Here is a 13,279-nt window from a genome sequence, read left to right as displayed (position 1 = left end):
TTGGCCATGCTGCAGGAGAGGCAGCTTGCTGCCCAGCATGCAAGAGCTGCAAGGCCTCCCCAGCCATAACCTTCTTCCCCAGCCATTACTCCTGGGATCAGCTCTGCTGCAGCACCAGCATCCAGTGGCACTGCGGGATGCAAACTGGAGCCTAGTCCTGCTCGCACCCTGCTCAGCTGGGGTTGAGAGGCAGGGCCTTTGGGGATATCAGAGAGGAAGAAAGAGCTCAGCTGGGTCTTTAGATCCTTAGCAGGAACCCGTACTGTGGGCTGGGAGAAGGATTTTGACTTGCAAACGGACCTCGTGCAACACAGAAGTGCTTGCTGAAAGTTTTCATTTTATTTTCTACTGTGTCACTCTCACCTCCTCACTTACCAAAATTTTCATTGCCTGTGCTAGCACCAAGTGCTTAAGATGTATGTTTTAGCTCCTGTGTCAGCCCCAGATCACTGGCCACATCAGGAGACAGGGGCTGCCACTCAAGCCTCCTTGCTGTCCCAGTGTCCCCTGGTTGCTATTTGCTGACATCTTCCCCACCCGCAGGCAGTGCTTGGGCACTCCTTTGCCCTCCTTCACCCTGCCAGCAGCCTCCCGAGCGGGGCACCTGGCAAAGGAGGGAGCCAAGCCCCAGCCACCTAACAAGGCGCAGCCCCGTTTTCCACCTCCTCCCACAAACCCAGCCAAGCAAGAAAAGGCAGAGGAGACACTGACCAGTGGCTTGCACGTTGACGATGGCGCCCTGGGAACGCTTGCGGGTCATGGCATACCAAGACTTGTCTGGGTCCTGGATCCACTCTGCCGCCTCGCAGTAAAACTCGCCCTGATCCGATGGGTGGAGGTTGTAGATGGTGAGCTTTGAGGTGGTCTCCCCCACTTTGTCCAAGCGAACATCCCCCGTGGCTTGTCGCTGGGCGTAGGCGCTGCCGGCCCGCAGGACAAAGTCGCGGCTGAGGGAGATGACCTCCACGGGCGCCTCGCTGCCTCGCTGCCGGTACCAGGCGATGGAGACATGGCTGTGCTGGGCCGTGCTCTTGGACACCTCGCACTTCAGCTCCAGGGAGTCACGCTCCACTTTGTTCAGTGTCTGCGGGACCGCCGTCACTCGCAGCGAGTCGGGGATCACTGCAGCAAAGGGAGACGGGGAAACACAGCCCAAGAGTTAGCAACGCCAAAACGCTGAGTCTAAAGCCCAGACACGTTAAAGGAGAGCTGGGGGAGAGGTTTCTTTTTACGGTTGTAATTAATTGTTAAGTATTAGCAAAGCCCTGTTAGCTCACATCTAGCCCCCAAGAAGAGGAGAGTTGTCCCCAGAGCCCTTGGCTGGGAAAGACCACAACCTGCAGCATATACTCCAGCGCTGTGCTTAAATTTCGGCTCAATGGCACAGGGTTTTCCATCACGCTGCAGAGCAGCACAGCTTAATACATCCACTTCCCATCGAGGCATTTCGTCACAGGTGGCGTCCCCTTCATCGTGTGCCCCCCACCACGCTTCGCGACCCCCCTGCTGCCCACATCCTTCAGCCACTCCTTAACCCTGCACCATGGTCTTTGCCCCTCAGTCACCAGTGGGGCCAAGCTAAACATGTTTAGTTCCTTTAATCTTCCCTCATAAAATGTCAGGAGATCCAATTCCACTTTCCTTCGTTTATATTGTTTCATGTTTTAATGACCCCCTCAGGCCAAATGAAGGGGTTTCTGCATTTGGAGGGAAGTGGCTCCTCTGAGGGCAGCAATGCAATTGCAGCATGCCCAGCACCCGCTCCCGGGACACAACCACGTCAAGGAACTTGGTAATAAAACTGCTGGCTACTTTTCCAGTTGATTAACCAGAGGAAAGGAAGTACAGCTGCTAAAATCAGGATGAAAAAAAACCTGCTGCCCCCCAACCTTGCTTGACTTTAGCAAGCATCTTAATTTTAGCAAGAGGTTCTACCACCAGAAGATAGACTTTCCTAAAAAGAAGCCTTTCTAGACTTTGTTGTCTCAAGAAACATCATGTGGAAAGAAGAATGCAAACCTTCTCCCCAGCTCTGCAGACAAGGCAGTGTTAGCGAGCCTGTTAATGCCCACTGTTTCGCCACGTACCGGCGGAATATAATTAACATATCTCAGTTTGGTTTCATTGGCAGCACTGGAAGGTTTGACAAAATTAGCTGAGCTGCCGAAAGCTGTATCTGTTTCATTCAGGCACAGCTACAGAAAGCAATGAGCTACAGTGAAGACAACCACTGGGATTGTTTATGGCAGCACAGTCAAAAGCAGAAGAGGGGAAAGAAAAAAGCCACGTGATGGAGTAAACGAGAGGGAAATCTTCCCGTGTCCAGCCTGGATGGGAGCATTTGCTTTTACCATGTGTTCACTACTTTTCCCCTGACAGGGAAAGTACCTGGTAAGGCCATTTATATTGCAGGCCATTGCCTCTGTCCCTGTAGCCACGTCTCCTCCTCCCTCCCTTCCCCTCATCTTCCCCGCTGGGGCTCCCGTCCCCTGATCACTGGCAATAGCCTCTGGCAGACCATGGCCCAGATCCTGTCTCGCTTCGCCTTTCCCCCTTCTCTCCGACTCCCAAACCAGTGGTGACAGCAGCAACTAACCTTGCTGGTTCACGCCGCCTGCATGATAAGATTTAAATTTCTCATTTCAAACCTTTCTGAATAATTTCCAAAGCCGTGCAGCTCGTTTCTCTTTGCTCTTTAGCCACAGGCTCTTAAAACTTTTCTTAAGTTATTTACTTAAATTAAACCTGATCATCATCTTGCTGGAGTTACTTTCCTGCTGAGCTGCTTCGAAGGCAGAGCTCCCTGCTACACCAGCCTCTGCACAACAATTTATGGGGTGAAAGCAGGTATCTGTGAATAAAGTGTGCCTGTCCTCCTTCCCCCAGTTTGAGAGCCCTGCGCACCCCACTGGTTGCCTGTGTGCCTCCCCCCCAGCCCTGCTCAGCAGCACAGCCGCTCTCTGGCTAAGCACAAGGCAGAGAGCAGAGAGCTGCTTACCCCGGGAGCCTGCCTGGCTCTGCGGGACAAGCCAGGCACTTGGCTTGCCAGACGCGGAGCTGCCCGCTCCCCAGGAGTAATGCCGGGAAGCCTGTCCAAAGGCTGGGCCTCAAGTAAGCGCTTGCCGTTCCCCAAGCAGGTTAGAGGCTGGCACAGGCAGCATTTCACCAGCTGGAACTGTGACTTCGTATTTCCAGGTCATAACTTGGCTGGAGGGTTAGCATCTTTTACACCACGTGGGCAAGCTATTGCAAAATGCATTACTGGAGAAAAATCAGGAGGTGTCGGCATGCTGTTAAAGGCTGTAATTTAACTGTGGTAACATCTGACATGCTGTGCTGCATTCCTCCTGCTCTTGTGGTTAAAAAAGCCAAACAAGATCCTCCCAGTTAGAGGAATCGGTAAGACCTTTTGGGTTGCACGCAGCCTTGAGGCCACTGTCTTAAATCAGCCTGGCATGGACACACATTTGGTTGGTGTCACCTTCCTAACCAGGAGGACTAGAGACCCGCTCGCTAAATGAAAGCCCAGTTTCTGAAGGATCAGACGTCAGGAGGGACAGGCAAGAGCCCTGAGCTGGCTGGGCCAGTGGGAAGGCTCTGTGCTTCGCTTCACTGCTCTCACGCTTGGCCAGCGATGCACAAACAACTGTTTTAGTTACACTGCAAGACGCACCTCGGGTACCAGGTTTGTGGAGGGGGGAAGCGGGTAGGAGAAAGGGGAAAACGCCGTTCTCAAGAGGCAGCCAAATGTGGCAGCACGTCACAGCTCATTTCAGAAGCCTGACAAGCATTTCGTTCTGAGTGCTGCGGAGCACTGGGGACTCCCGCAGCGGGGCCGTAGGTCTGCTGGGGCTCACACACCACCCCAAGGCTCAGACCCCGCTGGCCTGCACTGACAAGAGGGCTACAGGCACCTCAGCCCATCAGGCTGGAGCAGATCAGGCCTGGAAGTAATGGAAAGAAAAGCAAGCAGGAAATGCCATGAAGGCGCTCTCCGGGGCACGATGGCACACGCAGGGAGGTGTGTTATCAGAAGAGAAGTTCCTCCCAAGCCAGCTATCCTGCTCAGGCTTCAAGGACATCAGGTTGCAGATCAGGACACAAGTAATTCTTTGCATGACATGCACCCGGGAGCCCTGGCTCTGCTGCCAGCCATCACGCTGCCGAGCTGCCTGCATCCATCCCGCAGCCACCCGCCGTGGGAAGCACCAGGGTTTCTGGGGGCACTCTGCAAGCTGACCTCCACTTGAAAGCAAGGGTAAGCTCAGATGAGAGTCATCACTGTGTGAAGGGGAGCAGGGCCACATCTGAATGAAAGCTGAGATGAATGCTGCAGGACACGTCCTCTTGCCCGCTCTTTCTCACCCAGCTCCTGCCTGTTTCTCCCCTCTTTTCAATGTGCTGTCCAGGCAGCCTGCCTTGCACTTCCCCCAGCGTCCAGCCTTGCCTTCTCCTTGTGCCCCAACACAAGTGCACCCCTGCAGCTGTCATGACCCCACGGAGGTGTCAGCAGAGCTCCCCTCTCTCCAGCATCAAGGTTAGGTTTGGCAGCGAGTGGCTGGACAGGGAGACGAGCGGCTGAAAAGCACTTGCTGGGAGCAAACCTATTGTGCTGCTGCCATCCCCGAGCCAGTCTGCTGAGTCTGGCCACAGCTGACAGCATTGAACTTGTACTTACAGCACTGAAAAAAAGAGCAAGAAATACAGCATTTCCCATTAGTCCCCAAGCTGCAGGTTACTGCAGAGGGTGCTAGAATAGCTACTTAGCAGTAGGTGGGCTGCTAAGCAGAGGGTGCTCAAAAGCACCCCCAAGTTTTGAGAGCTCCTGAAATATTAAATGCAAATATTGCCACTAGAGGGTGTCAGGGACCCAGCTAGGGAGAGTCCCAGGGCCCTGCTGCCAGGACGGAGGGGGGAGCCTGGAGATGCTCCCCTCTCCCCCAGGGTGGTGCCCATGAGCATCCCTCCTCAGGAAGCTTGCACACACAGCACCAATCAAGCCCACCTCAAATGCACACACCTCAAGCGATGAGCACTCTATGAGCTACATAAAGTATTTACAGATGAGGAATTAAGGCCGCTTACTTTAGGATAAGGAACTGGCTTACAGTCTCTCAGAAAACAAGCAGGGAGCAGAGACTGGAGTTCCCAGGTCTGGCCTCAGCACACACCTCAAATTCTCCAATGAGCTCTCCTCCGAGCTCCAGGACCAGCTCGCTTTCCAGCAGCCGCTGGTGCCATGCTGAACTCTGCCTCAGGCGGACGAAGACAAGCCAGGAGTCTCCCTTTTCCCCAGGCTGGCTCTGGTTTGTCCGTGGGTATCCAAAACCCCAACCACCCCCAAGGGGTAGGCTATCAAAGCTTTTATGTGCCAGACACAAACCAGAGAGCTACCAACATTTCATCTACTCCCAGGCAAGGCAGCAAACCTGCCTGAGATGCTGTTTCCTTGTTAAGCGATGCAGGAGGGGCATCAGGCTGGGAGCCAGAGGCTTCCTAGCTCGAGCTGGTAAAATAACACCATGAAAATCACTTAGCACCATGGTAGCCTTACACTGTAGGCTCTTCAGGAGTAAAACAACTTACACAGGCTACCCAGCACAGTGGGACCATCTCAGGGCCACTGTAGGACAAGTAAAACCCACCAGCCTCTTCTTCCCTTGGATTCTGTTACAGCTTGTACCCACTGATACACTTTAGAGGCACCCTACGGTGCTACCCTGTGTCCCCAGCTGCCCACTTCATATTACCTGGACAGAGCTAAGCTTGCCAAGCGTCAAATGTGAACTATTTAGGAAGAACAAATACATGTACTCCCTACTCCTAGGGAGCTGCTTCTGGCTGAGAAATACCGCTCTGGATTTTGCAGGGAATTAGTGCAAGAGTTATGTTTCCATCTGCCCCGTGACATCTTGTTGCCCTGCAGGGATCCCAGCTCAGCGCCACAAACCTCCTTCCCCAGCCCCTGTTGTGCGCACAAGACAGAAACAAGCTGCTCAAGAGGAACTGCAATGCCACTACCACCAGTCCAGAGGTGAGAGCGCTGACAGGCACTGAACGGCACCGCAGGCGGGAGTGCAAGGCATGGGGACGCAGCGTTTCGTTATTACCCTCTGCAATCTGCTAACCCTCCTGCAGCCACACGTGCCACCCCAGGGAAGGAGGGTCTGCCACCAGAGCCACCCCGATGCCACAGAAACAGCTGGAAGGGACCTGTTCTTTCTCAGCCACTGCAAGCTCACAAGGAACCATGCTCCTTATATCCCTCCCCCCCACCGCTATTGATTTCCATCCCTTACAGGATCCAAACACACGTGCATGCATGTGGCAGGAGGAAGGGGGTGGTGATAAGGCAGGAAAGGTATCTAGATTAGCAATGTAATCCTCTCAAGCCCTCATGCCTGGCAATTAGCTGTACAGGCCAATCCATACCTGCTGCAGCACACGCAGACACCCCTCTTCCTTGTCGATCAAATGTAATGTAATGTTCATGTAATGCCTTCAGCACGGAGGAGAACACATGCTGTGTTATACTGCAAAACTGATGAAGGTCCTCAAATGTCACCTTTGCAAGCGGACAAAACTGAGCAGATCACACTGCTGGTAGTGTCCTTTGCTTGCCTTATTTTTAAGTCCCAACTAAAAACTTGCAGGTGGCCTGGGGCAGGCAGAGGAAAGCTTTGTTCCTGTTGCTGCTTGTAAGTTTCCCCCACTGCCCAAGGTCCTGGGACCAGAATTTGAGGAGGCAAACCTACCACCCCAAGATGTACTTTTGCTGTGACTGAGGATGTGGGGTCTCCGTGCAAAACTTTCCCTCTTCTCTTCTCTTCCTCGCCTACCAACATACAGCAACAGGCTCCTGGTACCATGGGGAAAACGTAAAGCAAGTGTAAATAATCTGGTTGGTTTGGGGATTACTTTCCTTCCATAAAGCCCCACCTGCACTGAGAAATAAGGATGGTTAAAGACAGGTTTAAATGAAAGGCAGCTAAAAGACTACTAATTGTTTAATTAAATTAAAAAAGAAGTCATATGCTTTCCTGAATTAGTCAGTAAATTCACTTCAAGCTCCTGAAGGGGTGAGCAGAACTTGCACTGTGGTCTAAAGAAAAGCAGTCAGAATATACTTTTAATCCTCGTGCAAATATTTAAGCCTTGTTTTAAATGAGAACGAAGTCACTTTCAGTTCCTGAACAATTAAGAAATACAGGGTGAAGCACTGCAGTCACCTGCAGTTGTATCACTGCAACATTCTGTGGTAAGAGCAGGAAAATAAAATAAAATAACACATCCCTAGTTTGCACATGTGCAGTTTTTTAAAAGGGCAGTTTTTTGTTACTGTTTCAGCTGCTGGCAGAAGGCAAGAGGGGAATCAAAGAGTTAACTAAGATGGCATGGCAGTTGTTTCAACAGCAGTAGTAATAAATCCTCCAATTACAATAGTATCCTTGTCGGTACATTAATGACTGGCTGGAACGATTATGCCGATAGAAATGCACCTCCCAAAGCAACTGGGTGAGTTCAAGCAGCCAGTGAGAAAGGGCGCAGGAAAAAAAAAAGTAACTAATGTAGAAGAAAAGGGAAAAAAGAATCAGACAGAAGACGCAAAAATTGGAAATTTTGTCAGCTTTCCGACTCAAGGGCCTGAACTTCTCCTTGCTTGCTGCAGGCTCTGTTAGTCGTGCACCCAGCCTGCCCTGCATGCTGGTTCGAGGCTGTCACTATGTTCCCTCCCAGGCAGTGGCAGAGGATCCCATTGCACAACCTGCTCCCACGACACGCCTTGCAAGAGGAGCTTCCCGGCCAAAGCTGTGCACCCAAGCCGCATGGGACCCCCTAGCTGGATGATGCAGTTGCAAACCAGTGCACCCACCCCGGGCATACGGGGCAGCGATGCTCTCCCGCAGCTTCCCAAGCTCCACACGAACCCACATGGGTTGGCAGCAGGTGCCCCGTGGCCTCACCAGCAACCCCTTCCCTATGTGCCCAGGGAGAGCGTGCAAGGGGAACAGACGTGCACAACCCCAGCTCCAGCTTGTCCTTAGAATCATAGAATCATAGAATCATTAAGGTTGGAAAAGACCTCTAAGATCATCGAGTCCAACCGTCAACCCAACACTACCATGCCCACTAAACCATGTCCCTAAGCACCTCATCTACACATCTTTTAAATACCTCCAGGGTTGGGGACTCAACCACTTCCCTGGGCAGCCTGTTCCAATCTTTAACCACTCTTTCAGGAAAGACATTTTTCCTCATGTCCAATCTAAACCTCCCCTGGTGCAACTTGAGGCCATTTCCTCTCGTCCTATCGCTAGTTACTTGGGAGAAGAGACTGACACCCACCTCGCTACAACCTCCTTTCAGGTAGTTGTAGAGAGCGATGAGGTCTCCCCTCAGCCTCCTTTTCTCCAGGCTAAACAACCCCAGTTCCCTCAGCCGCTCCTCATCAGACTTGTTCTCCAGACCCCTCACCAGCCTCGTTGCCCTTCTCTGGACGTCCTTCTTGTAGTGAGGGGCCCAAAACTGAACACAGTATTCGAGGTGCGGCCTCACCAGGGCCGAGTACAGGGGCACGATCACTTCCTTGATGGACCCAGGGGAGCTACAGCTTTCCCAGCTGCTCGCAAGTGCTTCGGCTCCAGGAGAAAGGACACCCGCCCTCCCCTTTTCCCCTGGGCTTTACTCTGGGGCTCCAGCGCTGCCAGCACAGTCCTGTTCAGAGCAGTTCTCTGAGCCTCCTCCTGTGGTGAGTGGTGGATGCTCCTCCAAAATTGCTGGTCCCCTTCCCTCGACTGCTTCAGATGCAGTGTGGCGGGTTCTGGGAGCACATTCGCACCCTGTTTCGCTGTGCCCCACTGCCTCTCTGCCCTCAGCAAAAGCCGCTTTGGGGAGCAGGGGAAGGTAGGCTCCCGCTAACAAGCTCCTTCTCCTCTCTCCACCTACCCTGTCCCAAAGCACCCCAAGGAGCATCTGCTTATTAGGACAGTTAATTTAGGTAGAGAACTTCAAGTGACCTCATTAAAAAAAAAAAAAAAAGGAGGAGAAACCAGAAAGGGGTGGTAAGAAGACAAGGCGGCACCCAGCAGGGAGAGTCATTATTTGCTCATTAAGCAAAAATTAGCCAGAGCACTGGTGGAGCAAACCCTGACAACAGGCAGCCCGAGGGGCAGAGATGCTGGGGACACAGAGGCGCCCGAAGAGCACGGTGAGCTGGGTGCATGGCAGGGGTAGAGAGCACAGGCCTCACGTCTGCCTCCATCTCCCAGCCGCAGCAGGGAGGAAAACCTTTACTCCCTTGCACATGCACACGTTTTTTGCAATCCTGCTCTGCGAGGTAGATGCTCTCTGTAAGGAGTATGCAAACCAGCCTGCAATTAAAAAATGGCATAAGATGGTGGCAGAGATGACATCCAAAGAGACAGGGGTTTGCCCTTCCCTGCAATGGGGAAATTTGTGCTTCGTGGCAGCCTGGATGTCCCTGCTCTGCGACCCAACACCTGACAAGACACAGTTCCTCCGTGGGCTCTGTATTTGGGCTCTGTGGTTGCAGCACACCCCATTCAGCAGGCCAGCACTCCACGCAGATCCGGACAAGATTCAGGCACGCTGCGACACTGCCCTGCTCCTGCTGCTCTGCTGAGCGCGATGCTCGCACACTGGCCTCTGCCCGGCATGTCCCCGGTCGTGGGACCTCCCTGTGCCCCAGTTGCACTGCTCAGTGACATCTGGCCAGCCTGCCAGCCCAGCACAGCACTGCCAAGCACCCCACCAACCCTCTCCGAAACAGAGACAGGGGGAGACATCCAGGGAGGGCAGCAGTGGGCTGCAAACCACGCACCACACCAACCGCTCACTTGTGGAGGCAATAACCTCCAGCAGCAAGCCAAGGTGAGTCAGCTCACAAATCCCTCCTTCTCCGCCTCCCTTCTTCTTCTACAATCTCACCTTTGTGAGGATTTAGCTCTCCCGTTGATCCTGAGTGCCACCAGCAAGCTACTGCAGCCTAACGCAAGCCTAAGCCACTGCAAACACGAGGGCAGAGCACATCAGCACACACCTCTTCCACTGAGGGTTAAGCTGATGTATTTTACTTAACAGCACTTGTGAGCTAAGAGCAGGGACGTGGGAATTTGCTGTGGCTTAAGCTGGCACAGGGCAACCTGCTAAGCCCCAGCCTCCCGGAGCCCGCAGGACAGCCAGGGAAAGCAAAAAAAAAAACCAACAAAAAAACCCAGCAAACATGGAGCCGAGGAGCTGACGCAGCCTGGCTCCTCTGAAGCTGTGCATGCAATGCTGTCTTGATGTTTTACACCTCTGAAGCTGAAGTTCAGAAATTATAGAAATGGGAAGCTTAGAAAATCCTCTTTTCTGCAATTTTTTAAAAGCCTTATTTCATTCAACCTAGCGCACTTAGGCAGGCAGGCAATACAAACAGCTGAACAAGGAGAGAGTCATGTAGCATTGTTTCAAAACAATCAAAACGCATCTCAGGCCATATTCCTCCTGGACTACAATAATGTTGGTGGTGCTTTATAGTCAGGTGAGCTGCCCTTCTTAAAAATCAATTTTCAAGGAGGATTCTCCTCTACTTCAACTATATAAGTAAGAGCAGGAGCAACACTGGAGATAAGAGTGCAGAGCTGCTTTCAGAGATTAGTGCCCCTGCTTCAAGAGCTCGGCAGAGATCACACAGGAGGTCAAGGCATGCATGTGAGAGCTGTTTTTCCTTCATTTATGCAATAATGAAGGTTTTGAGACTTTGCAAGTGCCTTTTTCCCATCTGCCTTCTGGGACCTGACCTGTCCCGAATGCTGCAAAGCCTGGGACCAGACCTTCCAATGACCCCTTCTGGCCAGTCACTCCTTAAGCTCAGCTGCAGGGATTTGCTTTTGCCTCTGGGGCAAGATGACACAGACCAAGAAACGCTTGGGAGACAATTTTTGTGAGCAGCATTTTTTAAACTAAAAACTCCAGAGGCTCCCAAACGGAGAATCTGGGTCCACCCCCTCCAAAATCCACCTTCCTGCAAGAACGGAGCATTTCAGCCCTCACAAGCAAAGCACTGAAGGAAGCACAGAATTAGGCTTTATTCTCTATTACAGCCCAAATTTCTCTTCAGCCCAGGTCTGGGTCTTAAGTTCCCATGGGAAGACAAAGTGAAAATGTTGGCGTCCTGACACACGGACAGGGAAGGAGAGACCAGAATCGCGTCTTCTTCACATACTGAGAGATTACTGAGAGACGTAGAGTAGCTAATAAGTAGATGAGAAAAAGTTTTGAAATCTAAGAACAAAAAAAAAACCATACAAACTCAGACAGTGGAAATCTTTTCTTTCTCTAACAGTCCTGTTTAAAGCATGGAAATCGTTCATAACATATTATACAAACATACATCTTCACCAGACAACAACCATCTACTGAGCCATGAAGTCAGCGTGAACTGGAGGGATTTATGGGAGCTGGAATGAAGGATGTTGGTTCTTTTTGATATTTCCAAGCTACTGTCCTCCAACAAGGTTTTGGCAGCTCAGAACCATCACTCTAAAGCTGGCACTCCTGTGATGAATGAAAGGCACAGTCTGGCTCTCGCAGGATGGAGTCCCAGTTCTCCAGCTACGAGGACCACCTGCTCTCCCCCCCTGCACTAGAGACTGTGGAAAGCAGAATTAAGAGGAGTAACGCAAATTTAGCCGAAGAGTTGACAGACTTCTGCCATCTGATCAAGGTATCATAGATAAAACCAGGTAACATCCACTTCTGCAAATCTATTTCACTGGTGAGATTTTTTTCCTACTGTACTTCTGTAATTTTGCCTCTTATGCATGTGGCTGTGGCTGTCTCTCCTCTTTAAGCTTTTCATGCTCCAAGCTTCTTCTAGTTCAGGTGGCGGTCATTTGGGGGACAGAGGATAAGAGGAGGAGAGGTGAAATGCTGTGCTTGGAAGGGCTTTTGAGACTGTGCAAAAAAGGTGTTCTCTTGCTCCGGTGTAGCAATCAGCTAGTCTGGAAAAGCTAGTCTGGCACGCGCAACCAGTTGACTTTCTGCATGAGAGTGCTTGGCATCTTTATATTGAAATCTTTTAATAAATGTATTTATTTTTATATTCATCAATCTGGGCATTTCAAAGCACACAGCGCCCTTCCTTTCTCCCCCTTCTCCCATTCTACCTTCTCTCAGATTTCTATGAACCTTTCTGGTTATCACCCCAATGACAGATGGCTACCACCAAGTCGCTCTCCCTGCACAAGGGCACTGTCTGCAAGGCTTGAGCAGCATCCCCACACACAGCTACAGAAGGGGACATCACTTTTCCTTACAAACCGTGCTATGTTTGAAGGAGATGAGGAAGATGACAGGGCATGTCAAGGCAGTGGGAAAAGCTGTGAACAAGGATCAGTTGATGGAAATAATGGCGGCTCTCTGTCATGAAGTTCTGCACTGCCTTGGCAAGGTGTGTGAAGAAACCCTTTTGTTCACCACCTCTAAGACAGCAGCTCCTAAACCAGACAGACAGGCAGAAAGGATTCACTCAATAGTTAGTTCCTGCCATACAAATTGGTTTCCAAATGTTTTTGGAATGGCCCTTGGACCCTTCTTATGTGGAGGGGGTGAGACGACTATCCAGGGGAAGCTTTGCTCTTCCCCAGCAGTGAGTGCTTCAAGCAACCTCAATGAACCGACAGCAGAGTTAGCCCCAGAGAAACCACCAGGTGGTCTTCTGTGACACATGCTAAATGCTGAATGGAAGCATCATTTCAGAAAGAGATGGACACTTTCTCCAGCTTTACAGCCACTGGTTGCTTGTCCTGCTCACCAAGTGACTCCCATGAGGTGAGCAGCCCCATAGGAAGACGGCTCGCTCAGAGCCAGCAGCACAGATGCACACCACTGATGGTTACAGTCAGAAGGGAAAGGTCTGAGTCTTGCAAAATACAGGTAGGTCTTCTAGGGCACAGTGCTCCAAGTTTTCCAGGATTCCCCAAATCCTTTGCAGGAGCCAGTGGGCATGTAAAATCAAGAGTTCAGGAAATAAATCTCACATTAAAATAAGGAGAAGATGCTTTTGGTGCACCTATCATTAACCCAAAGGCACACATTGTATCAAAGTAGTGCATTAAAAAACCCACTCAAAACAGTAAAGAAAATAACTCATAAAATAAACTAGTAAATAGGAAGTTTCCATGATGTCTCCAGTGCAAGATCAATATCACTGACTCCAGCAGAATTCAGGATTTTATTTATAGCACTTCCAGCCTTCTACTGGTGAAGCCTCTGA

General features: G+C 51.2%; 1 protein-coding gene across 2 annotated transcripts in view; it reads right to left on the bottom strand.

Annotated features, from left to right (window-relative positions):
• IGSF3 (immunoglobulin superfamily member 3) overlaps positions 1–13,279 on the bottom strand; it is a 101,045-nt gene that overhangs the window by 35,954 nt on the left and 51,812 nt on the right. For both annotated transcript variants that reach the window (XM_076351518.1, XM_076351528.1), the window contains exon 3: positions 712–1,122. In XM_076351518.1, coding sequence (XP_076207633.1) covers positions 712–1,122 — 411 coding nt within the window. The remainder of the gene's footprint in view (positions 1–711; positions 1,123–13,279) is intronic.

This window comes from Aptenodytes patagonicus, chromosome 1, assembly GCF_965638725.1.
Source record: "Aptenodytes patagonicus chromosome 1, bAptPat1.pri.cur, whole genome shotgun sequence".
In the NCBI taxonomy this organism is placed as follows: domain Eukaryota; kingdom Metazoa; phylum Chordata; class Aves; order Sphenisciformes; family Spheniscidae; genus Aptenodytes; species Aptenodytes patagonicus.
This window is presented reverse-complemented; position numbering and strand designations above follow the sequence as displayed.